This window comes from Blennius ocellaris (genome assembly GCF_963422515.1).
Source record: "Blennius ocellaris genome assembly, chromosome: 2".
In the NCBI taxonomy this organism is placed as follows: domain Eukaryota; kingdom Metazoa; phylum Chordata; class Actinopteri; order Blenniiformes; family Blenniidae; genus Blennius; species Blennius ocellaris.
This window is the reverse complement of record NC_137651.1, coordinates 32,253,971-32,280,060: the sequence shown is the minus strand read 5'-3', so window position 1 is coordinate 32,280,060 and position 26,090 is coordinate 32,253,971. Positions and strand designations below refer to the sequence as shown.

Below are 26,090 nucleotides of genomic sequence, written 5' to 3'. Positions count from 1 at the left end.
AAATTTTACTTTCCAAATCCACCACTGATCGAAAAACACAGAAGCTTAAGAGAAAATAGAAAACTTTGACTAAAGGGGAGAAACTGGTTCACTTTCACATTCATCTGTTCACCCGTATGGTTGATCAGTGCACTGGAGAATAAAACTGAAAATATAACGTTAAAAAACAAAAACTATCGGTAAAATTCAGAAACACCACTAACATATTGCTAAACAGCGTGAGAACAGCTAAAATGTTCTAATGGCTAAAACCACTAAAATAGCTAAAACACCTCATCAATGTTAATCTCTGCTGAAACAGCAAAAATGGCAAACAATTCCAAAACGGATAAAACGGTAATAAAACATGTTCCTTAAACAAAACAGTGTTTGTGGATGTAGCAAAAGGGAATTTTTGTTTGTCTGTTTGTTTCGTTATCTGAGACGTTAAAGCAGCAGAACTCTGGCTGAGTTACACAACAGTTTCAAGTAAAAACACAAAAGGTTCCATGCATTTTGGGAGTCTACATGACAGAGGTGCTCGGAACGTGGTGCCATGACTCTCAGTCCAGATTCCCCTGAACTTGGTACTTTTATTTTGACAGTCACATTAAAAACAATCCAACTTGGTAGTTTTATTTTGACAGTCACCATAATAACAATCCAACTTGGTAGTTTGTCCACTAGAATGTCCGTGTTCTCCCAGTGTTAATGTTTAAAGCCTGTTGTTCTCGCCATACATAAGTGTGGTTTCATTCCAGAAACCATCAGCAGCACCCACTAGTGGCCCAATAAGAAAACTACATTGTTTTCAATGTTTCTGCTTCAGTGAAACTTTTTTGCAACAATGCAATGTGTTTTCACTTGAAGCGTTGGAGTGTCAACGGGACCGTAATGACAGGCGGCTCTGGGACAAACTGCTGTCAAAATCAAAGTGTCTATTCTCGGTGTGACACTTCAACATTGAGCAGAAATGAACCAACATGAGGTGATGATCAGATCCAAACAGTTCCCATAATGAAGCTTACAGGCTCAGAGTCTCATCAGTTTACATGCTACTCACCCTAACAATGAGTGGATTTCCTCACAAAGGCAACGTGCTGGTGAACGCAACGTGATGGTGTCCTCACCAACACCACAGTGACAAAACACTTCATATTGAGGAATAAAAGACATCCAACGCAATGATGGTGATCCGTCCAGCTCAGCATGAGGACATTTATCTCCTGACAAGCGCGCATGAACACCATGTGACATTCAGAGGAAAACTAATGTGCAAGAAAACACAGTGCAGCAGCAGCAGAAATAAAAAGGATTGCACACACGCATGCGTACACCGGTGTCTGGTTAAATGAGGCATGTGATACACTGTAGTGGAATGTGTATGACAGTAAGACAGAGAATAATTGTGACTGTGAGATAGAGCAAATGATGTGCTGGAGGGGAAGTAAACAATGCCAGTTCCTGTGATAGACTGCACAACACTTTCCGTCTCATTGACTTTGAATAATTTTTCACATCAAATGAAAAGTAATTACATCACAACGACTCATGCTGAATGGTTTCCTCAGTGTGTGTGTGTGTGTGTGTGTGTGTGTGTGTGTGTGTGTGTGTGTGTGTGTGTGTGTGTGTGCGTGCACGCGTGCGTGCGTGCGTGTAGATGAGCAGTGTTTGTGTTGGTCAGTGATTTAATTGAGCCGTTCAGGATGTCAGAGCTGAGGTGACGTGAGTCTGCTTGTTGCTTCACGTGTTGATGAGACTTATTGTCACACTGATTATTGTTTGGTCTCCTGCTTGCATACAAACCACACTCTGTTTAAAATCATCCCCCCCCCCCAAACAGTACAGCCAAAGCCGGTCTTCACACTGTGGACCCCACCTTCAACCTGAGAGAATATCTTTTAAGCCCAAATAGACACAAAGAATTTTACTTAAGTATTGTGAACTGAAAGTTTCCTCGGCTGTCTGTGGCTGCTAACACTTTACACATTCTGGTAATAAAAACAATACATTTTGGAATGACGGAGGGATGTTTCTGTGGTTTTTGGTCGGGATACACCAACAGTATTGGGTTGGATGTTGCACGGACTACTTCTACTTGTGAAAACTCCCCGAGCGTAGACAGATGCCACGCACCGCCCTCTGCGTACTGCAGACTGTCAGGCTGTTGGAGGTGTGTGTAGACACTGTGTACATGTGGTTCACAGCAACACATAGCTTTCGCGTATTTTTGTGTGCATGGAGCAGGAAATAACTTTTGGCTGGTTATTTAAGTCATTTTAGATGCTAAAATGAGCGTGAGTCACTACAGCGGGTGGTGAAATCAGCCCAGCGCATTATCGGAACTCCACTCACTGCAAGCGCTCTCTGCGTAGGGCTCTGAAAATTGTGAAGGACTCCTCCCATCCTGCACATAGACTTCTTAGCCAGGGGCCGGAGGGGGTCAATTTTGGGGACCACAGGATCTCATCTCTACTTTTTGCAGATGATGTGGTTCTGTTGGTTTCATCGAACCTGGACCTTCAGAGTGCACTGACGCGGTTCACAGCCGAGTGTGAAGCAGCTGGGATGAGGATCAGCACCTCTAAATCCGAGGCCATGGTTCTCCACCGGAAAAAGGTGTCTTGCCCCCTCCAGGTCGGTGGAGTGCCCTTGTCCCAAGTGGAGGAGTTCAAGTATCTTGGGGTCTTGTTCATGAGTGGGGGGGGGGGGGGGGGGGATGGAGCGTGAGATCGACAGGCGGATCGGTGCAGCGTCTGCAGTTATGCGGACGTTGTATCGGTCCGTCGTGGTGAAGAAGGAGCTGAGCCAAAAGGCGACGCTCTCGATTTACTGGGCGATCTTCGTTCCTACCCTCACCTATGGTCATGAACTATGGGTCATGACCGAAAGAACGAGATCCCGGATACAAGCGGCTGAAATGAGTTTCCTCCGTAGGGTGGCTGGGCGCACCCTTAGAGATAGGGTGAGGAGCTCAGTCACCCTTAGAGATAGGGTGAGGAGCTCAGTCACCCTTAGAGATAGGGTGAGGAGCTCAGTCACCCTTAGAGATAGGGTGAGGAGCTCATTCACCCTTAGAGATAGGGTGAGGAGCTCAGTCACCCTTAGAGATAGGGTGAGGAGCTCAGTCACCCTTAGAGATAGGGTGAGGAGCTCAGTCACCCTTAGAGATAGGGTGAGGAGCTCAGTCACCCTTAGAGATAGGGTGAGGAGCTCAGTCACCCTTAGAGATAGGGGGAGGAGCTCAGTCACCAGAGAGGAGCTCGGAGTAGAGCCGCTGCTCTTCCACATCCAGAGGTTAGAGAGATCCAGAGATCCTCACTAAAAGGTGCTAGGCCGCCAATGCAACCCTATTGGAGTCATCATTCCCTATACAACACAGACCAAAGTTCTCTTTCAGAAACCGTGGGCGAAGAAGAGGAGCTGGGACGACCCGAACCTCCCTCCTGACATTCTCGAGGCCTGGTCCAGCGAGAAGACAGAACTCCCCAAGCTGGAAAACATCTCTCTACCATGAACCTATGCACCATTGGATATTGCCACTGAAGACACAGACGACATCTTGCACATCTTCGGCGGTGCCTCCAGACAGACATGTGGTTCAGTGGCCTACCTCACAATGAAGGGAGACGAGACAGTTCATGTCTCATTTGTGATGGCAAGGTCAAGGGTGGCCCCAAAGGGCCAGCAATCAATGCTGAAGTAAGAGCTCTGTGCAACAGTGACAGGAGCCCAGCTGTCCTCCCTTATCCACGGAGAGCTCACCCTAAACATCACTCAGACCTTTCTCTGGACTGACTCCACCACAGTTTTGACTTGCCTGACCTCCGAGTCCTGCAGGTTTAAGGTCTTTGTGGGGACTGGAATCTCTGAGATTCAGGACCTGACAGCTCTACACACCTGGCGGGATGTGGACTCAGCCAACAATCCCGCTGATGATCTCACCCGTTGCAAGACCTTGGCTGAACTGGCATATCCAAGTAAACAGATGCAAGGTCCATCATTCCTCTATGGTTTACCTGACAAACGGCTGCCGCTTCCTACCTCCACAGAGCTGGAAGAGACTGCTGAACTCAAGCAAAGTGTTTTTTGCGGCCTTACATTGATGAGTCCAGATCGATTGCGTCTTTCTGATGGCACAGCTATACTGGCTGTTTTGCAGCTGAATTCTTTGCAGCTGAATTTTTAGACACATTGAATTTTTATACACTGAATATTTTTAGATGTTGAAAAAAAAAAACATGTACTTGAAATTTGATAGCTTTTAAATTCAAAGAGTTAGAAATTCCAAATCAGACGTTAATGGCACAGTTATACTTATGTCTGTGTTTCTGTGAATGTATGTCTATATTTCTCTTCATATATGTTCATGTTTCTGGTCATATGTGTTTCTGTTTCTGTTCACATGTTTATATTTCTGTTTATATATGTCTGTTTCAGTTCATATATGTCTATATTTATCTTCATATATTATTATGTTTCTGTTTATATATTTCTGTTTCTGTAGGTTCATGTTCCATATTCATATCCATCACTGTGTCTCTACATTTAAAAGTCTATGGCGGTTGAAACGTGACGCCACGTCCGCCCCTCCTCCTCCGCCTGCTGATTGGACAGCTTCTGAGTTTTCTGTAATCTGATTGGTTCTCAGTTACACAACACGGTTCCGCAGTGTGTGTTTTGACGTTGTTTTGTCGCGACCAGTCCACACACACACACATCAGACCTCCGGAGACCGTCAACCGACTCGGTTCGTATTGCTAACTGCTCCATCTTCACGTCTGGTACAAACAACACGCCTCTCATGCGTCCAGCTGTCAGCTGGGACGATATTCAGACTCTTGTGAGTTTTAGCAACTGATGCTAGCTGGCTAAGTTAGCTGCTGTATCTACTCAAGAGAGCGTTATCTCTCTCTCTCTCTCTCTCTCTCTCTCTCTCTCTCTCTCTCTCTCTGTGTGTGTCTTTCTTTCGCTGTGTGTGTGAGAGTGGTCTCATGGTCCTGGTGGTCTCAGCGTTCATATGGATGATAAGGTGCTAACCTCCCATTCAGACTCTTCTCGGGTCTGTGTGGTTTTCTGACACATTGATTATATGAGAGGATCATTAGAAGAGTGTGTGTGTGTGTGTGTGTGTGTGTGTGTGTGTGTGTGTGTGTGTGTGTGTGTGTGTGTGTGTGTGTGTGTGTGTGTGTGTGTCTGTGTGTGTGTGTGTGTGTGTGGTACCCTGGACGATGACCCTGGTTCACGTCTTCCAGGTGAATCACCATGGCAACCTGCTGAACCTCTGACCTGCTCCGGACCAGGTTGGGTTCTGGATCAGGGATCAACCAGTTATCAAAGCTCCAGCTGTCTCCTGACCAATCAGGTCACTTTGACAATGATGTACATATTAATTGTCTGTTTGCACAGAACCACTGGAAACTTTATGGAATAGCTTCCATAGTGAAACTTATTGAAAATGCTTTGACTCAGTCTCCATGGAAACTGGCCGAAACACTTTCTTTAAATTTAGGCTCCGTCTCTGTGGAGGTGGATAAAACTCTGCTGCTGGTCCTGGTCCTGGTCCTGGTCCTGGTCCTGGTCCTGGTCCTGGTCACAACATAGGTACTAACTGGTAGTTCTGCACATGCTCAGTAGAGCCAATCAGAACAACGTTTCTCTCTGTGGTGTCATAACTCCCACTCCTTATTCTCCTGGGACTTGGGATTTATATTTTGACCGTCACCGTAATAACAGTCCAACTTGGTGGTCTGTCCACTAGAATATTTTTGTTCTCCCAGTGTTAATGTTTAGAGCTCATTGTTCTCTGCCGTGTGTGTGTGTGTGTGTGTGTGCTTTCTGTACTAAAACTAACAACAGCACCAACTAGAGGACCAGCATAGAAACTACATTGATTTCAGTGTTTCTGCTGTTGCTGTGTCAATGTCGTGGAATACTGAAACCTTTCTTAAACAAAAATATAAAAAACAAGCAGCAGATTGTTGTTGAAAGCAAACAAGTGAAACTTTCGGTTTTCTTCCTGGTTTATTTATAATCCAGTTATTTGTTTGACATGGAGAAGAGTTTGAAAACTCTAATAAGATAATAATAATAAACTAATGATAAGTATTTATTATCTTCACTAAAAATCAACGATGAAACAATGCAGTGGGATGCATTTTATTTTTCAGGTGACACACTGAACACAGTTAATTTGTCAATAAACTGCGAGGAGTGTTTTCCGAGAGCTTTAGAAAGCAGAATGAAGGGTTTCTGTCCTCACGCGTAGTGAGTGCTGCGGAGGCGAGTCCATCCTGACGCAAACCCTCCTGCTGTGTTTCCAGGTTATAAAGGAGGAATCGGAGGAAACATGGCGTCCGACTCGCCGCGCAGGCCGAGCCGCTGTGCTGGAGGCGTTCTGGTGCGAGCTCAAGCTGCTACGTAAGGACACACATCTCTCTCTGAAGTCCTGACAGGACGGACCCGGTCCTGGATGGACCTGGTCCCTATCTAGGTTCCTGCCTCCTGGATGGAGATCCGCTTCACACCATTTTCATGATATGCCTCTTTATTCCGTGTTGCTTATGGCACGAGGTTATAGATTCATACCTGCATGTTGGGATGTCGGCATTTGTCCTGAATCGGTTAAATAGCAATACATTTATACAGTTTTTAAATGTATTGGACTGTATGTCTTCGTACGCATAGAAACACACAGTGTCTGAAAATGGCCTGCATGTTGGACGTGTCACTTGTTGACCTCGAAGCATGTCCAGACAGACTCGTCACCCGATCAATAACTGTCTATAACTGTCCTGCCTGCACCCGATTGGAAAAAAAACCCTCACATCTGCAGCTGTCTGCTCCTGGAGTTCAAACCAGACCAAGATGGTGGCTTCTCAGTTCAAACCTTCTCATTTATCCCGAAAATTGTTCAGCAGAAAGTATTTCTGTCAAGCAGTGTGAGAGAACTGAGCGGCAGGTGACTGACGACCCCAAGTGAAGGAGTTTCTTCAACACGGATGTTCAGAGAGCCGCTCCTGGCTGAGATTCCTGAGGAAAGACGTGGAACACCAGGCTGCACTCGTCTTATTTAGAATGATAACAATAATAAGATACATGTATTGAAAGACAAGGAAGTTTTTTGTAGTTTACTATATTTATGAAGACACTTTCATGTTTTGCCAGAAAATTCTTTAAAAAAAGTGCAGTATATTTTGTTTATTAAACAACCTTAACATTTATAAGGACCACTTTGTTATAAGAGAAGAACATGTGTATTTTTGACTTTTCTTGAACAGTTGAAATATAACAACCCACAACATTTTTTACTTCAATCTAGTTTTCTTAAATCAGTAATTGGATTGAATGTATCCTTACATCCATACTTCTGGTGTCAATAGGACTAAAGGTTTGTGTTTGACAGATAGAAAGCTCATTTATTTTCCTTTTACCGTTTCTGTAAAGAGTCAAACCAATGAAAAATCTATTGAGTGTCTGCTGGCGGAAAAGAAAGTGAAGAACAATCAACCCAAAACAAGTCTATCGACATTAAAACAACCTTTGTGTCACACTAACGTAGACCACAGCTTCAGAATGGAACCAAGATCTTTTATCGCTGTTTGTTCTGTTTCTCTCCGGCCTTGGCTACAACAGGTCCAAGTGAAAACGCAAAACTTTGTTTGCATTTTGGAGATTTGTTTTTATGGCAACCGTGCTCAGAGCCTCCGGCAAGGTCGATGAAAATGCTCCGGCGTCGTCGGGAAACCACATTTTCAGAAAATCTTGTGCTTAGACCCGAGTAGGAACCATAGGTACTGGTCCTGGTCCTGGGCCTGGGCCTGGGCCTGGGCCTGGTCCTGGTCCTGGGCCTGGGCCTGGGCCTGGGCCCGGTCACCACATTGGTAGTTGTTCTGCACATGCTCAGTAGAGCCAATCAAAACAATGTTTCTTTCGTGTCATGACTCCCAGGACTTGGTAGTTTTATTTTGACAGTCACTGTAGTAACAATCCATCTTGGTCATTTTATTTTCACGGTCACCGTAATAAGGATCCACGTAGCACAGAGAGGATCTTGGACAGTGGAAGCAGGAAAAAGACACACGGTTGCCCATATTTCGAGATCAGACACATTCGTAGGTGGAAATAAATCAAATAAGTAGCCATTTTCTTTATGTGCCTCTAACGTCATCCAATCTGAGATCATCTAGCTTATTGTTAGATCTTAGCTTTGTTGCATAAACAGTGAGCAGGCGGTCAGCAGCATGTTGCTGCTGGAATTCTGGTGACATGCAATGATGATGCGTTTGAGTTCAAGTTAATAAATCCAAAGTCCAAGTTCAAATACCAAATCTTTTCTGCATGTGTGTGTGTGGTGTCATTACTAAAACAAACAACAGCACCAGTGAACCGACACTTTAAATATATCGACTGCGTTTCTGTTGGTTCCATGTAATCGGATATTGTTTTCAGAATGTTGCCATGTGAATGTGAAACTTTTTTTTAAGTAAAAAATATTAAAACGACTTGAAACATCTGTAAATGGGACTTTATTGTTGTAGGGTTTCTGTATGAAGGAAGTTGATGTTGTGTCGTCTTTCCTCAGGGAGCAGTCGTACATGGAGAGTGTGGTGACTTTCCTGCAGGACGTCGTGCCTCAGGTAACTCCACTCCTTTATCAGCGTCCAACAGTGGGGACACCACACACACACACACACACACACACACACATACACACACACACACACACACACACACACACACACACACACACACACACACACACACACACACACACACACACACACACACACACACACACAGTGGAGCAGCTGATTGTCAGTGGTGTAAAACCCTTTAATAAAACAGTAAGCTCCTCGGATCTGTTCTATCTCCACTCCACTTTCATATCGTCTTCCTCTTTATGCTTGGTCTTCTAACAGACACTTGGTGGGAAATCTCGGTATTCCATGAAGCTCCAGAGGTCCACAGATCCTCTGATTCCTCACTTTGATTTAATTAAAAAAACAACTAAAACATTTCAAGAACCTGGTTTTATGAGGTGTGCTGACAATGTTCAAGTTTGAATGTCTGAATGAATAAAGTTGAAAGAGGAGTTTTTCTTCTGTGTGTTCAGGCGTACACAGGAGCTCCACTCACAGATGAGAAGGAGAAGATCATCTGGGTTCGCTTTGACAAAGCCGACATCAACGGTGAGTCTGGTTGAAGTGATGCACACTTGTCCACGGTCCTCTCCTCGCCGTGGCTCTCTCAGCTGGTACCGACTGTTTTCAGGTCACACTCACGAACTGGTCAGTTTTAGTTTGGATCTGATGAATCCCATCAAGTGTGAAGTTAAACGTTGGAGATGTTCCTGGACTCGTGGTGCTGCTGTGTCCTGAAACCAAACAGTCTCTGAATGAACTCCTTTAAAACACACCGTTATTATAGAACTATTACTATAGAACTGTTACAATGAAACTGTTATTATAGAACTATTACTATAGAACTATTACGATAGAACTATCACTATAGAACTGTCCAATGGAACTGTTACTATAGAACTGTTACAATGAAACTGTTATTATAGAACTATTACTATAGAACTGTTACAATGAAACTGTTACTATAGAACTATTACTATAGCACTGTTACAATGAACCTGTTATTATAGAACTATTACGATAGAACTGTTACAATGAAACTGTTATTATAGAACTATTACGATAGAACTATCACTATAGAACTGTCCAATGGAACTGTTACTATAGAACTGTTACAATGAAACTGTTATTATAGAACTATTACTATAGCACTGTTACAATGAACCTGTTATTATAGAACTATTACTATAGCACTGTTACAATGAACCTGTTATTATAGAACTATTACGATAGAACTATCACTATAGAACTGTCCAATGGAACTGTTACTATAGAACTGTTACAATGAAACTGTTATTATAGAACTATTACTATAGCACTGTTACAATGAAACTGTTATTATAGAACTGTTACTATAGAACTATCACTATAGAACTGTCCAATGGAACTGTTACTATAGAACTGTTACTATAGAACTGTTTCAATGAACCTGTTATTATAGAACTATTACTATAGAACTGTTACAATGAAATTGTTATTATAGAAGTGTTTTCAAAGAACAGTGATTATAGCACTATTGTTATAGAACCGTTAAAGAACTGTTATTTACCAACTCATGTTGGGGTGAAGGTTATGTTTTTGTCTGTCTGTCTGTGTATTTTACCAACTTTTTGCAAAAACTACTACTGATCCAAATTACATGAAATGTTCAAGGATGATGTGTCCTCATCCAAGTACCAACCCGTTAGGGTTGACTTTTGAATCTAACACCAGTATCCTTCAAATTTTATTATGTAACTTTGATCATAGAACTGTCGTTACAGAACATTTATTATAAATACCTTAGTATAGAACATTCATTATAGAACTTACATTATAGAACAGCAGCTGTGTTTCTGTGCAGTAGAATTAAACTGATGTAAAAGGTTTTCAAGACATAGTTCATTGAAAGATTCATGGAGAGGAGCTTTAGAGTCGCTACAGAGATATAGAGTCACGACAGAGTAGATGTAGAGTCACCAAAGAGCAGCTGTAGAGTCGCTACAGAGATGTAGAGTCGCTACAGAGATGGAGAGTCGCTACAGAGATGGAGAGTCGCTACAGAGATGGAGAGTCGCTACAGAGATGGAGAATCGCTACAGAGATGTAGAGTCGCTGCAGAGATGTAGAGTCGCTACAGAGATGTAGAGTCGCTACAGAGATGGAGAGTCGCTACAGAGATGGAGAATCGCTACAGAGATGTAGAGTCGCTACAGAGATGTAGAGTCGCTACAGAGATGGAGAATCGCTGCAGAGATGTAGAGTCGCTACAGAGATGTAGAGTCGCTACAGAGATGTAGAGTCGCTACAGAGATGGAGAATCGCTGCAGAGATGTAGAGTCGCTACAGAGATGGAGAATCGCTGCAGAGATGTAGAGTCGCTACAGAGATGTAGAGTCGCTACAGAGATGTAGAGTCGCTACAGAGATGTAGAGTCGCTACAGAGATGGAGAGTCGCTACAGAGATGGAGAGTCGCTACAGAGATGTAGAGTCGCTACAGAGATGGAGAGTCGCTACAGAGATGTAGAGTCGCTACAGAGATGGAGAGTCGCTACAGAGATGGAGAGTCGGTGCCTCGTTAGCATCTTTTAGCAGCAGGTTTCAAGATGAGCTTCTGAGTAAGGCCAGTTTCAAAGTACCCGTAGTTCTGGAAGCTTCTTTGGTGAAGAGTCGCTCACAAACAAACACATTCTTTGCGGAAAAGAAAAAAAAAAGTCCAGCCACATTCGCCGCGGTGCTTCTTCTTTCGTCAAGCCAAATAATGTGGAACCATACTTGCACCCGAAAACACATTTTCTCCAGTGGACATGAAGGTGAAAACACATTTTCTCCAGTGGACATGAAGGTGAAAACACATTTTCTCCAGTGGACATGACGGTGAAAACACATTTTCTCCAGTGGACATGAAGGTGTAAACACATTTTCTCCAGTGGACATGAAGGTGAAAACACATTTTCTCCAGTGGACATGAAGGTGAAAACACATTTTCTCCAGTGGACATGAAGGTGAAAACACATTTTCTCCAGTGGACATGATGGTGAAAACACATTTTCTCCAGTGGACATGATGGTGAAAACACATTTTCTCCAGTGGACATGACGGTGAAAACACATTTTCTCCAGTGGACATGAAGGTGTAAACACATTTTCTCCAGTGGACATGAAGGTGAAAACACATTTTCTCCAGTGGACATGAAGGTGTAAACACATTTTCTCCAGTGGACATGAAGGTGTAAACACATTTTCTCCAGTGGACATGAAGGTGAAAACACATTTTCTCCAGTGGACATGAAGGTGAAAACACATTTTCTCCAGTGGACATGAAGGTGAAAACACATTTTCTCCAGTGGACATGATGGTGAAAACACATTTTCTCCAGTGGACATGACGGTGAAAACACATTTTCTCCAGTGGACATGAAGGTGTAAACACATTTTCTCCAGTGGACATGAAGGTGAAAACACATTTTCTCCAGTGGACATGAAGGTGAAAACACATTTTCTCCAGTGGACATGATGGTGAAAACACATTTTCTCCAGTGGACATGATGGTGAAAACACATTTTCTCCAGTGGACATGACGGTGAAAACACATTTTCTCCAGTGGACATGAAGGTGAAAACACATTTTCTCCAGTGGACATGAAGGTGAAAACACATTTTCTCCAGTGGACATGATGGTGAAAACACATTTTCTCCAGTGGACATGATGGTGAAAACACATTTTCTCCAGTGGACATGATGGTGAAAACACATTTTCTCCAGTGGACATGATGGTGAAAACACATTTTCTCCAGTGGACATGATGGTGAAAACACATTTTCTCCAGTGGACATGATGGTGAAAACACATTTTCTCCAGTGGACATGAAGGTGTAAACACATTTTCTCCAGTGGACATGAAGGTGAAAACACATTTTCTCCAGTGGACATGAAGGTGAAAACACATTTTCTCCAGTGGACATGAAGGTGAAAACACATTTTCTCCAGTGGACATGAAGGTGTAAACACATTTTCTCCAGTGGACATGAAGGTGAAAACACATTTTCTCCAGTGGACATGAAGGTGTAAACACATTTTCTCCAGTGGACATGAAGGTGTAAACACATTTTCTCCAGTGGACATGAAGGTGTAAACACATTTTCTCCAGTGGACATGAAGGTGTAAACACATTTTCTCCAGTGGACATGAAGGTGAAAACACATTTTCTCCAGTGGACATGATGGTGAAAACACATTTTCTCCAGTGGACATGATGGTGAAAACACATTTTCTCCAGTGGACATGAAGGTGAAAACACATTTTCTCCAGTGGACATGAAGGTGAAAACACATTTTCTCCAGTGGACATGATGGTGAAAACACATTTTCTCCAGTGGACATGAAGGTGAAAACACATTTTCTCCAGTGGACATGAAGGTGAAAACACATTTTCTCCAGTGGACATGATGGTGAAAACACATTTTCTCCAGTGGACATGACGGTGAAAACACATTTTCTCCAGTGGACATGATGGTGAAAACACATTTTCTCCAGTGGACATGAAGGTGAAAACACATTTTCTCCAGTGGACATGATGGTGAAAACACATTTTCTCCAGTGGACATGATGGTGAAAACACATTTTCTCCAGTGGACATGAAGGTGAAAACACATTTTCTCCAGTGGACATGAAGGTGAAAACACATTTTCTCCAGTGGACATGATGGTGAAAACACATTTTCTCCAGTGGACATGAAGGTGAAAACACATTTTCTCCAGTGGACATGAAGGTGAAAACACATTTTCTCCAGTGGACATGATGGTGAAAACACATTTTCTCCAGTGGACATGAAGATGAAAACAGTTATCAACAGCAACAAAAACAGAAGTTCAATGTGAAGCAGCAGAGACTGAGAGAGCAGAGAAGAGGCTGCTCCAGCTCCTTGGCACATTGGTGGGCGTGTCTTGTTTTGGTTTTTCTGCATGTCAATCTTCCTGGAGGCGGGGCTTCTCCAGCTCTGTGACGTCATCAAATAGAATGAAGGTGTTGAGCTCCCCCACCAGGTAGAACAGAGAAAGATCGCTGTGAACTCAAGCTTGAGGGAATCAATCAAAAAACCACTTTGGGGATGTATATGAACCCCAAATAGCACTTTTATGATGTTTGAAGCACATAAAAGTCGATTTAGTCTAATATGGGACCTTTTCAGAACCGAAGCTGTTTCAGGACACAAGCTAATGACTTTATATGAACTCTAATGAGAATAGCTGTGAATGTGGGGACTGGTCTTCTTTCTTAATTCCGTCTTCATGGAAGCTGCTGAAGGGCTCCTGTCTGCTGAGATTAACCCTTTCCTCTCCTCGTATGTTTGCACAGATACCTCCCGTAACCCAGAGTTTATGGAGATGCACAGTGGCACCACGGACCCGCCTCTCTGCCTGATGATTGGATACACAGATGGGATGCAGATCTGGAGCGTATCTGTATGTATCTGAACTCACATCCAGTTTTAAGTCTGTGTGATAACATCTCACGGCTGTGGTTATATTATCAGAAGTGGAGCAGAGATGACTTTTCCACAGATGTCCTCCACAGACCCGCTCAGCCCTTAAGAAGTGAATATTAGCACCAAAGACAACGTTGATGTCAGAATTAAATCAGACTAATTCATGTTGAAATAATCACATCGTCTTGATCATGTCAGAGTTACTGAATCAACAGGATGTAACCTCCTCTACGGGAGCGACCAACTCATAGTCCAGTTTGGGAGATGACGTCATATAATAACAGTTCCAAATATATGGCTTTGTTTTGGTGCATCGAGAGGAATTATGTTCTTTCAAAACAAAACTAGAACTGGAACGGGCCCTCAGTATACCGTGGACTGACTTAGCATGGCTAGCATGTTAGCTATTAGCTCATATCGACGCTAACTAGCCTCTCACAGTGGCTGCTGGTGATAAATTCCAATGGTGGGACTCTTCATTATGATTTGATTTCAGCCAATGTTAACTTAATTTAAACACAGTACGTTGATAAACCACATCACAACCAGTTTGCCTTTTTGAGATTGAGAGTCCTCAGTGGTGAAACATTCTAGTCCTTTTAAACAACTCGTGAACAGAGACACTTAGTAAGACTCTTTTATTAACATACTTGTAAACAAATACAAGCAGAAGCTTCATTCGTCCCTTTTAGAAAATCAATGCGTTTTACTGGAGATGTCAGTCTGAGTTTAGGGAAAATAAAAGGTATAGGAGGTATATTTTCAAACAACACATCAATTCATCTTTCAAAGTATTTTAGAATGCTTTGATAGAAACCGAAAATAAAAGAACTGCAAAATAAACATTTCTTTTTAAGGCTCTGAGATTTTCAGTCATTAATACATTTGATCATATCTAAACATTTATAAACCTTAACAAACCTGGACACATTTGATAAATTCTTAATACGTTTCTGTTTGTGTGAATTTAAAAATAACGATGATGGAGAGAGTTGAACCTGACCTGCAGCTTTTCAGACACATTTCTCCTTTCAAGTGGTGAATTAGAAGAGATGTGACAGAGTTAATAATCACTAAGACATTCACTGCTTGTTGTCTTCTTCTCAACATCTGGTAGAAACACAGGAGAACAAACCAGAACGGACTTTGAACCAATCACAGAGCAGGTCTGGCCCGGGGAGATTTACAAAGTGCCCCAAGTCTCGGGCATCAAATCACGCTGATTAGTTTAATTTCATGTCAGTCACTCTGGTATTAATCAGTCATTGGTGGGATCCTACTAAACCCTGCATTAGACATATGTGTGTATATATATTTTATATGTAATAAAATCCACCAGGGAGGACACCAGTGGTCTATAGACCAGCCGCCACTGGCCTGTCGGACAGCAACATCAACGTTGCTGTGAGAAACACTGAGCAGGGCACACAGATAAACCACGAGCTGCTCACAGTGTTTCTGGATACTTACCGAACTGAGATATTAACTTTGAGCTCCAGAGCTTAGCAGTATGTTAGCATGTGGCTAACAGAGAGGAGTGAGCAGTGTGTTAGCATGTGGCTAACGGAGAGGAGTGAGCAGTGTGTTAGCATGTGGCTAACGGAGAGGAGTTAGCAGTGAGCTCGCAGGCGGCTCATGGCAGCTTCCGTGCTGCAGCCCAGACTGACGGCTCACCGTGGAGCTCCAGTGTCCACAACGGAGGAAATATCTCACCTCTTCAGGTTCCATCCCAAAATCGATCGGTCCTGGGATGAGGACAAATCGTCCCTGAATATTTCAGGTGATTCGAGTCGATCGTTTTTGGGAGCATTTGATCAAATATATAACCATCGATAATCGTCAAATTCTTCCCCAAAACTGCCATGTCAACTTAAGGGCCAATCCCAATTCTACCCCTTAACCCTACCCCTTAGCCCTTCCCCTTTGAATTGTGCGTTCATGAGAGTCTAAGGGGTGTCCCATTTCACTAGTGCACAAAGGCGGAGGGGTGAGGGGAAGGGCTATTCACCCCCCGAAACGGAGCGTTTACAGATGCACACTTTAAACAGAGGGGTAGGAGGACATGGCGCCGAAGGACTCGCATTTCACATATATACGCTTCTAAAGTTCTATAAACCTGTTGTGTTTTATACTAGTAAGAACTGCAGTAGTGCTGCCGTATGGAGCTTCCCTGTGCATTTGTTTGGTAGAGACCGTGTTTATAACATTTTATTATTACACTCTATAGTTCCAAAGTCTTCTAATATGGCTGTTTTGAAAACAGGGACCCCCGAGCAAACAAGGAAGCTCCTCCGCTTTCACATGGTGAATGAAATGGTGAATATAAATTGGGAGAGGGGTGAAACTTTTACCCCTTTGTCTTTGCCCTCATTTTGGAGGGGAAGGCGGAGGCGGAGGGCTAAGGGGTAGGGGTAGGGGTACAAAATTGAATTGGGGTTGGACCTAAGTCTTTGATGAATCCAAATCTGTTGTTTGAATCCGTTTTACAGAGGTGGAGGTGTCGGCAGGTTGTATAACTGATCCTTAGAACACGTGGCAGCGCTTCACAGAAACTAGGCTTTCAAACAAGTATTTTTAAGTCTCCAGTTCGCTGCAGTGTGACTCTCTGGGCACCAGGTGGAGTGGTTGACCAAGCTATAGCAAGAGGAAGGCGAGGAGGAGGAGGAGCAGCCTGCTCTGGGTGGATAAACACTTATGATTGAACAGCAGCCTTTAATAAGCGTCAATGATTCAGTAACAAGTAAACAGGTGGTGAAAGAGTTAATCCTCACATCTGCATCAGTATCTATTAACAGAAACACAATCTCAGATGAGCAGAAACCCTCATTGTCACTTCATTTTCAGGATTTACAATTCTCTGTAAAGTTTTATTTATATTTGTATTTTATATTTCTTTGCATTTCTGCTCCTTTATGTCTCTCCTCCATGATATTCAATATATTTTGGTTTTTGGTTCTGTCCATGTGCATCTGAACGTTCACCGTTGATGTGATGTTTAATGTGACCACTAGATGGAGACCTTTTGAAAATCCAACATGGGAAGAGAGGAGACGCAACCTTGCAAATAGAAAGAAGCATGTCAGTGATAAATAAGGAAAGAAGTGAGGCTCAAAGAAAAACAAACTCTTTCCTGTTGTTGTTGGTTTTTTTTTAGATTTAATTGTGTTGCATTAAATAAAGAAGCAACAAATAAAGAATATTTGTACTTTTTCAAATCATTTGAAAGGTGAACTGCAGACTGGATTGTAGGGCCGGTTTTGTTTTTTTTTTTTAGGGTCAAATTGAAATCAAACTATATAACAAAGAAAATAACTTGGTCACTGGCAATGGCATCAAAACAAACCTGATCTGAACCAACCTGTGAACAAGAACTTCAAACTGCCTGATGTGACGAGCACCGTTTTGTCTCAGTTGTGTATAACATTTATTTTAATAATCCTGGTCCATCCAGAACCTTGTGTAAATTTGTTCCTCAACTTTTAGTCCACCGTTCTTTATTTCCTTCATCACGTTAACAGCTTCTCTTCTCCACTCCCTCACGTTTCTCACACACGCTCAAGTCTTTCTCTTTTAACTTTCAAAAAGAAAAAAAAAAGAGCATATGAAGGTTAAGGATCTTGCTCAATATTTCTTTTGACTTCACATTTTTTTTCTTTTGAGACATTTTTTATTTTGTTTTGGGCACATTCTACTTTTTTGTAGACATTTTTCTTTTTTGCTGAATTTTTTTTTTTTTTGGGAGACATTATTCTTGCTGGAGTTGATGTATAGGTGACAACAGAACACTGGCTTTGAGTGTAAGAGATGTGGTTATGACTCCAGTGAGGATGAGCTTGGTCCTGCTGCTGATCCTGCTGAATCTCTTTGAGAAGCATCAAAGCGTAACCCCGACTTCCACAGGCCTTCGTGTTCCGTTTGTTTATTCACACGGCCTGCGTCTCGTATTCTCTTCGGACGTCTTTGTCTAAACGGTGACCCCCGTCAGTCACTCTGTGCAGAGTCAACATTTTGAAACCAGCCTTGGAAAATCATTAGAAGAGTTTGTCAGCCCTGCGACCTAACGTATTATCCACAGAGCGGCGAAGGACTCAGTGCTCGGGTATCGCCTTTCATGTCGAGGCTGTCACTAAAACATGCAAACTTCACATACATCCTGTGAGCTCTAAACACACCACAGTCCTTAATCAGCCTCTTATAAACATCCCCAACACACTCTCACTTCAGCCAGGATCACACACACACACACACACACACACACACCCCTCTGTTTTGGTTTCAGTTCTGCAGATTTACGGGATGTTTCTGCAGCCTGCTGTTTCTTCACAGGGTTTTCAGTGAGCACTGACGGTGCCTCGCTCTCCCCTCTGAAGTGTTTGTGACAGTTCTTGTGAGCCGCTGGCCTCGGTAATGGCCGACTGAGTCGGAGCGTACATGTGTCCACGTGCTGCCTGCTGGATGGACGCTGACAGAGTGTTTAGGAAACACCGATTAGGAGCGCTGCGGCCCGGCACTCCTGATAACACACTAATTATCTTGAGACAGAGTGTGTCTCTGCTAAGTGTTGGTCGATGTGCCGGAGACCCGGTCTTCCACCGGGACACGAGCATAGCACACGTTTTTAACAAGTACGTCATTTTTTCATTGAGAGAAATTTTGAGGAAACTTTGTATTGGAGCATAAATGTTGGTGGCCTTGTTTTTCCATCTGTACAATAATAGAATTATAATATAATTTAAAAAAAACAAACAAACAATAGGATTACACATTGTTTTATTCTTAAGATCATTGCAGCCTCTGTCATTTATTCACATGACATGAAAATATGCTCGATTGAACTTCTCCGGGAGAAAAGATTAAAACAGCCTCTTTGCACTGACTGCTGTCAGTAAGTTAGCGTATGATCTGATGGAACCTGCGTCTTTATTTCACGTTTGATATTTACTAGTAATACTTTGTTTGAGGAGTCGATCTTGAAATGAGTGTTGATTTATCGACACCACAGAATCACTACGCCCAGCACTACTTTCTACCATGTGTGTTAAGTACCATGATGCTTTAGTGTCAAACTCAATCAGCTCAGGTCACACACACACACACACACACACACACACACACACACACACACACACACACACACACACACACACACACACACACACACACACACACACACACACACACACACACACACACACACACACTGATTGTCCTGAAGTTTTAAGAAGCATTTCTGAATAATATTTTTTTATGAAAAACATTGAATACATACTTTCTAAGACATTTTCTATAAAGAGAAGGAAATATACTATCAGCTTAAGTGTATTATTTTAAAGCGTTAACTGTTGGGTAAATTCTCCTTCTCTCCGGCTTTTCTTTTCAATTCTCTTTTTCGCATTAAAAAAAATCCCAGTATTGTTTAGAAGTGTGTGTATGTGTGAATTCCTGTAAGTAGTCTGTCTCTGCTTGAATCCAGATGCTTTATTTATCACCTGCCATGTACAGTATGCTGCCGCTCTGGTTGTGGTTAGCTCATGTTAACCTGTTTGGGCTGCGTTCATTATGTACGTTTATCACATTGATCAAATAACCACCGCAGAGCTTCAGGGAAGCACAGCTGAACATCTCCAACATATATGAAGGTATGGAAGTCGACAGTTTTCAATTTGCGCTGTTTTCCTCTCTGTTTCATCTCGCACATGCACACTTACGCAACCCAGTACCCCACTGGTTTCCAGTCCACGCTAATGTGCAACAGTGCAGTACCAAAGGCTGGGGAGAGGGGAACTGCACGCTTGTAAAGCTCATCTGCTTTATTAGTGGAGGAAGAAGATGCACTCAACTTGTTTTCAGATGCACAAAACACTTTTCGATGACAGTTCATCCAAAACAGCTTTTGTTTCCACGGAGACCTTGAGAGGAAAGCTGAAGTTCGACTTTTTTCACTGGCTGCAAACAACGTTTGCATGTTGCACTGGACACAGCTGTTCAGGCTTGAGGTTTATTTCTGCTCACAAAAAACACTGCTTTTATAATTCCAACTGACTGTAGGAGGGAGTGTTGTGGACGGTGCTCTGTGAAGACGTCAGAGGTTTAACTCTCAGGCTCCTCAAACACTTCCACCTCTTCAGGTGGTGGATTTTATTCGACACTGCCCCCAGGGGCTACCATCAGTACTGCAGCATTTTGGTCCGTAAGCTTCCTGGAGATGGAATTAACAGATGGCTCTGTGTATTCCTAATGTGGAAAATAAAGGAGCCCTTGGTAGGGTTGCTCAATTATGGAAAACAAATTGTAATCATGATTATTTTGGGCAATATTGAAATCATGATTATTTACACAATTATGTCTTTGACTTTGGAACTGCAATTATTGAACATGTTTAAAAAAAGACTCCTGTTAAATATATAAAAATATCTTGTAATGTAGTAGTAAAAAGTGTTGTACTTTATATTACTTTTCGAAGCACCAGGCTGGTTAACTTGCAACAGCTGAGGCCAGATTGTTTTGTTTATTTTGAGGTTTTGTTCATGTCTGCAAAGTTGTGCAGCTAGAGACTATAGATCAAATGTAGGCGTTGCAGAGTCTGAGGTCTGTGTATGGGCTTGATCATTGTGAGGTGATCTTTTTATTTATTTCTATGATTAAATGGGGGCTCAGGATATCCTCCTGTCTGCTTCTAATTATTTAGATCATTAGTAGAGGATCATTAAATGATCAGATCTCAGGGTGGCATACACATAGTTAGATAAGTACAGAGTCACTCAGGCTGGTCATTTATTTCTTTGTAAAGAAGATATTCAGTGCAGTTGATTTAACATGTTCAGACACACAATATGTTTTACTAACATTCTGAAACGTCCTGCTGCAGCAACAGTCACAACTTCTTCTGGAGTTTCTCCTTCTGGGTCACATTCTGCTTCATATTGGTTTGGCTGAACAGCGTTTCTCCATAACTTAGCGACAGATAGAATGTAAACAATAGCACATGGCATAAGGACAGGAAGTACTTCCTCCTCTTCCCAAGATGAGCATGTGGGCGGAGCCAGTCCAGCTCCATGAAACCAGCAGATTCTGAATGAGGCTCAATGATCAAATATTCAACAGGCTGAAAATCAAGGACAAGATGAATTTGAGGTAAAAAAAAAAAAATGAAAAAACAACAACTTTGAATACAATGTTTTTGAACCATGTGAAAGTGTTGAAAAGTTGTATGATATGACTCCTTTAAAACGAGTCAGCTGGTGGAACAAACTGTCAAAATTAAGCTCAATTTCGAGTTCTGCATTTTAAACATTGTCCCATCTTCAATAACTGTCGGGATTTAAAGGTTCCTGAAACTGGAGTTGTGTGGAGGTTAGCATTTAGCATTGTCCCCGCTTCATGTAGTCAGACTCTTCCAGAAATGTCCCGAAGCCTTTAAAGCTTCAGTTAGTGAAGAGGAGCAGATATTTGAGTTTACTCGGATACTGCTTTCTGAACTTCTGCAGCTCCCTCTAGTGAAGGCAGGGAAGCACCTTGTACATGAATAAGACGTGATATTTCTGGTGTTTACTGCTGAGGAGGTGGCTGTTTCACCATCCATCATCCTCAGCCAGCGTCCCTGGATCAAACACACCTGTTCCCGGTCCATCCCTGGAGCACCTGCTGCCTCCCAGCCTCCAATATGTCTCGCGCTGTGTGGGTGAGCGGATCCACTTGTGAATTTGGCCCAGATATGTGTTCACAGCTTATGTTATTACATTTGAGAGATTAAAACAGGAGAGCAGATACTGAGATCCCACAAATACATCAGAGCCACAAATGAAATGAATATAATGAATAAACTGTGCACAGGAAGAAGAAAAAAACAACTTTGAAAAAGCAATTTGGCATATTGCTCACGCTGGAGCCACTAATGTAATGTTGGAAATGTTGTTGATGGCCAGGGATGTCACACAGAGCCATGTAAGGCGAGGATGAGCGGCGGGGTAATGCACAGTAACCTGGAACATTAACCTCAAGCCCTCCCCCTTGTCTTGTTAATCCAGCAAATTCCATTATTCTCCCTCGCAGCTCCATTTGCCTGTATCGGAATCCAGCAAGCCTGTGTTCGTATAACCTGCTCATGTCTCCCGTGTTAATCTGCCACGGCCATGCCTCAAGCACTTTGAATAAAAACACAGCTCCAAATCCGCCACTTTGTCAAATCTACTAATTGCACAAAAGAGCGATCATCCCCTCGGATGGGTTTAAAGACTTTAAACAAACGGATTAAAGCACTAGTAAAGTGATAATGCAGGTTTCACTGTAATTTAACGCAGAAAAGTGCAACAAAAGTGGGGCATTCTGCGCTTAGAACAATGTGCATTACACATGCCAGACACCGCCCAGAGCCACGCGGGTCACTGACCTAATGCATCAGCCACACACACACACACACACACACACACACACACACACACACACACACACACACACACACACACGCACACACACACACGGCAGGGTGTCTACTTTGTCCTTTAATTTCTACTAAATAATTGTCACTGTACAAGTGGCAGTTTTATGTGAGATGCCATTTCATGGAGTCTATCAATTCAAATATGCAAGGAAACTGGCAAAAAAAAAGTTTTTTTCTGTGGAAATTCTAGGTGAAATCTGAGAAATAGGTTGAATCCCGTTTGTTGTCAGGTTTTGTGCTGACAGCAGCAGTGGGGGTCAGCTCCTCCCGGACAGAAGGTGGAGTTTGATGTGGAGTCTTCCTCGGCTGTGGTCGGCCTTCATTTAGGTCGTGATTATACGACAATGACAACAAGTTCTCATCAGGTTCAGGTCAGGAGGTCTGAGTGACTCGCGGGTTCATCCCTTTCCATAATCAGGGAATGAAAAAAATCCATGTGTTGAGGATTACTGACTTTTTTGGAATTCTGACCTTTGTCTTCAATTTTCTTCCCTCTGATTTGTCAATTATTTCTAATATAATTTATCATTTATTTGTGACTTTCTCATTGCTGAATGCTGGACTGCATTTGTTTCATATGAAGCTTTTACTTCTAATAACTCCAGCTTAGCGTGACAATGATTTGTACGGAAGCTGTGTTCGGAGCAAACGAGGGGGAGTTGTAGAGCCGATTACTGGGCGTCCAACCTGGAAATGTTTCTCACTTGACTATTCATATTTACAATATCTGATGGACAAGATGAGGTTTCCTCAGGGGTTGCTGTGTGTTTTTTCAGGGTGTGTGGTGTCTTTTGTTGCTAGTGGGAAGGCTGACTGATTATAAAAGTTGTCCGTTGTGGATCTCAGTGTTGTGAATGAGGCAACCCTCTCATGCCTAATCAGGAACAGCAGTTGTGTTTACTATTTTCCTGTCTGTGTTATCCTGAATTGGAGGCCTGACTGTTTGACTACCTTGAAATAGATTGCTTTTTTTTAAATTAAAATTGCCTCTCAGGCAGGTCCGTCCCACCTGGTCCTGGAGAGCTTCTTTCCTACAGGTTGCAGATGAACATGTCACTCTGAAGATCCTGGCAAAGTTTGAGGAGAAGCTCTGTGTTGTACCGTGTGGCAGCAGGGAGAGAGCTGACAAGACTTTGTGGGAACTGTAAGTGAACTCCGAGCTCCTGACATGAGTTCATGACGCCTGACCCTTGTCCCTCTACGTCTGCAGGCCGACATGAACAAAGTTAACCTGTTCAGCCGTTCTACCCCAGAGCACAAGTCAATCTTCAGCTGGTTGTAACAGCCTTCTAGCTTGTATTTCTGGTGTTTCCTAGCAAAGTGTTGGCTCCTGCCATTTCGTCTCATAAGTATTTGTTGGAAAGAGACTTCTTCAATAGAGGCATACATTCCTGATTCATTACCCAGACCAGATCTATTTTGGAGCCTTCCTGTGGTTGGAGAGTCGGCGTGTGGCCGCAGAGACGCTGACGTGGCCAGATGTTTTGAAGTGGACCTACCTTGACAGCAAAGAGAGATCAGTGAGAGGTTTTGTCACGTCGTGAGAAGACTTGCCGATCACTAACTGAGGCTGGAAGATGCAAAGCTTCTGCAGCCAAAACCAAATCGGCAGCTTGGGATCCGTAACCTGCAGCGTTTGCCAGATGTCTTCCAACATTCAGTCAGAGGAAAGGTTAATGATTCGAAACATTCACTTAGACCTCTCATCTTTCGCCTTTAATGTTCATGGAATCAAAAACCGAGCATAATCTCTGTGGATTTGCAGATCGGTTGGAAACACTGGAGAAAGGGTGTTTCCTCCGCGTGCAGACTGTGATGGAGACATCATGGGCTGCCGCCCACTTGGCATCAGCCCGTATCCTCCGCCTTCCCCTGCTGGCTCCGGCTCCCTCGCTGGAGTCGGCTCCTTCTCACTGCCATGCCACTGGCCCTTTATTCTTTACTCTGTGGTTTGGCTGCATCTTGAACCGCCGGGCTGCTCCTCAGTCCTCCGAGACCTCCGTAGAATCGCCAGAGCCCCATAGAATCCAGAGACCCCCCAGATAGTCCAGAATCCCCTGTCTGACAACAACACTGCATGATAGTTCTACCACCACGGTGATCAGCCATAACATTGTGACCTCTACCAACATTAACCTGAAGAGAAATACTGCAGGACAAGTTCACGTCTGTCTGCATGCTTCAGCATTAACAAAAAAGGACACATTCAAATGAATTTCAGCCCAGTGTCCTGGGTGTGTCCCCGGATGTGTCCCCACGAAGTCCACACCTCCTAAAGCAAAGTGAGACATGATGAGTAAACCTCGGGCGATCTAATGACATGTAACATTACCCTAACCCAAGAAAACCAAGCTGTTTGAGTTTTGAAGTCATTACAGTTTCTGGTGTATTTCTTGTGGTCAGCTGTTCTAGGAATCATAGCAGCCATTAAAAAAAGCTCTTATCTTGTTAGTGAACTTGTGGCAACATGGAATGAGAATTTATTAAAACATGCCTCTTTGAAAGAGTCAGACTTTTACTACCGTGTTCAAAATGTTTATCTGTATTCTGAGATGTTGAAATTAGACTTATTTTTATTTGTAAACAAACTTCAACTTTATTATGCCCTTTGAACTAGTTTGTCCTCTTGTGTTTCTGCACTCAAACAAAAGGTAAGGTTTTTAGTTGTGGCTGTTTATACCTTAATATGCTCTCATCTTACTGGTCTGGTTCACCCCAGACCAGATTACACCGAATGTGCCTCCTGACATCAAGTGAGTTTAACACCTGGAGCATCAATTGGTCAAATTTAGATATATTAAAGCCAATAATACAATAACTTGTCAGTAAAGTAAGATTGAGAGTGATGATTTTAATATTACTTCAATACTGCAACGACCAGCAAAACAAATTAATAATAAGTTACTGGTAAACTGTAATTACAATATTACTGTACATATTTGATCACATTTAACCAGAAGGTAATATGTGATTGGCCTCATGGCATATTAACGTGTCCAGAAGTATTTTGTGATTGGTTGCTACAGACTCCATCTGATCATCCTGGTACCGTCACTGCCTCACCTTGGCCTGTTTGCACGCCAATGAGTTGAAGAGAAATGATTGTTTACATGACAATGGCGCTCGGAGCGTCTGAAAGTCGTCCCAAATGGTTCCAAAAAGTGGCACTGGGCCGTGGTAACTGATTTCACTGCACATGCTCAGTACAGCCAATAAGAACAACGTTTTCTCTGTGGTGACTCTCAGTCCATGTTCTCCTGGACTTGGTCCTTTTATTTTGACAGTCACTGTAATAACAATGCAGCTTGGTACTTTTATTTTGACAGTCACCATAATAACGATCCAGCTTGGTGGTCTGTCCACTAGAACGTCCGTGTTCTCCCATTGGTAATGTTTAGAGCTCATTGTTCTCTGCCGTGTGTGATTTCTCCACTGACACAGCACTCAGCATTAGCCCCAGCATTAAAACCACATTGTTGTCATTGTTTCTGCCATTTCCATGGAAATGTCAATCATTTTCAGAACGTTGCTGTGTAAACGTGAAAGCGTTCCTAAACGACGACGCGT

The 26,090-nt window shown here is 42.8% G+C and overlaps 1 protein-coding gene across 1 annotated transcript in view; it reads left to right on the top strand.

The window, feature by feature from the left end:
* Positions 1-4,680: 4,680 nt before the first annotated feature.
* The window catches only part of bcas3 (BCAS3 microtubule associated cell migration factor), a 370,231-nt gene continuing 348,821 nt past the window's right edge, over positions 4,681-26,090 (top strand). The window contains exons 1-5 of the mRNA XM_080511322.1: positions 4,681-4,729; positions 6,303-6,399; positions 8,564-8,618; positions 9,095-9,170; positions 13,954-14,060. Coding sequence (XP_080367448.1) covers positions 6,329-6,399; positions 8,564-8,618; positions 9,095-9,170; positions 13,954-14,060 — 309 coding nt within the window. The 5' untranslated portion in view covers positions 4,681-4,729; positions 6,303-6,328. The remainder of the gene's footprint in view (positions 4,730-6,302; positions 6,400-8,563; positions 8,619-9,094; positions 9,171-13,953; positions 14,061-26,090) is intronic.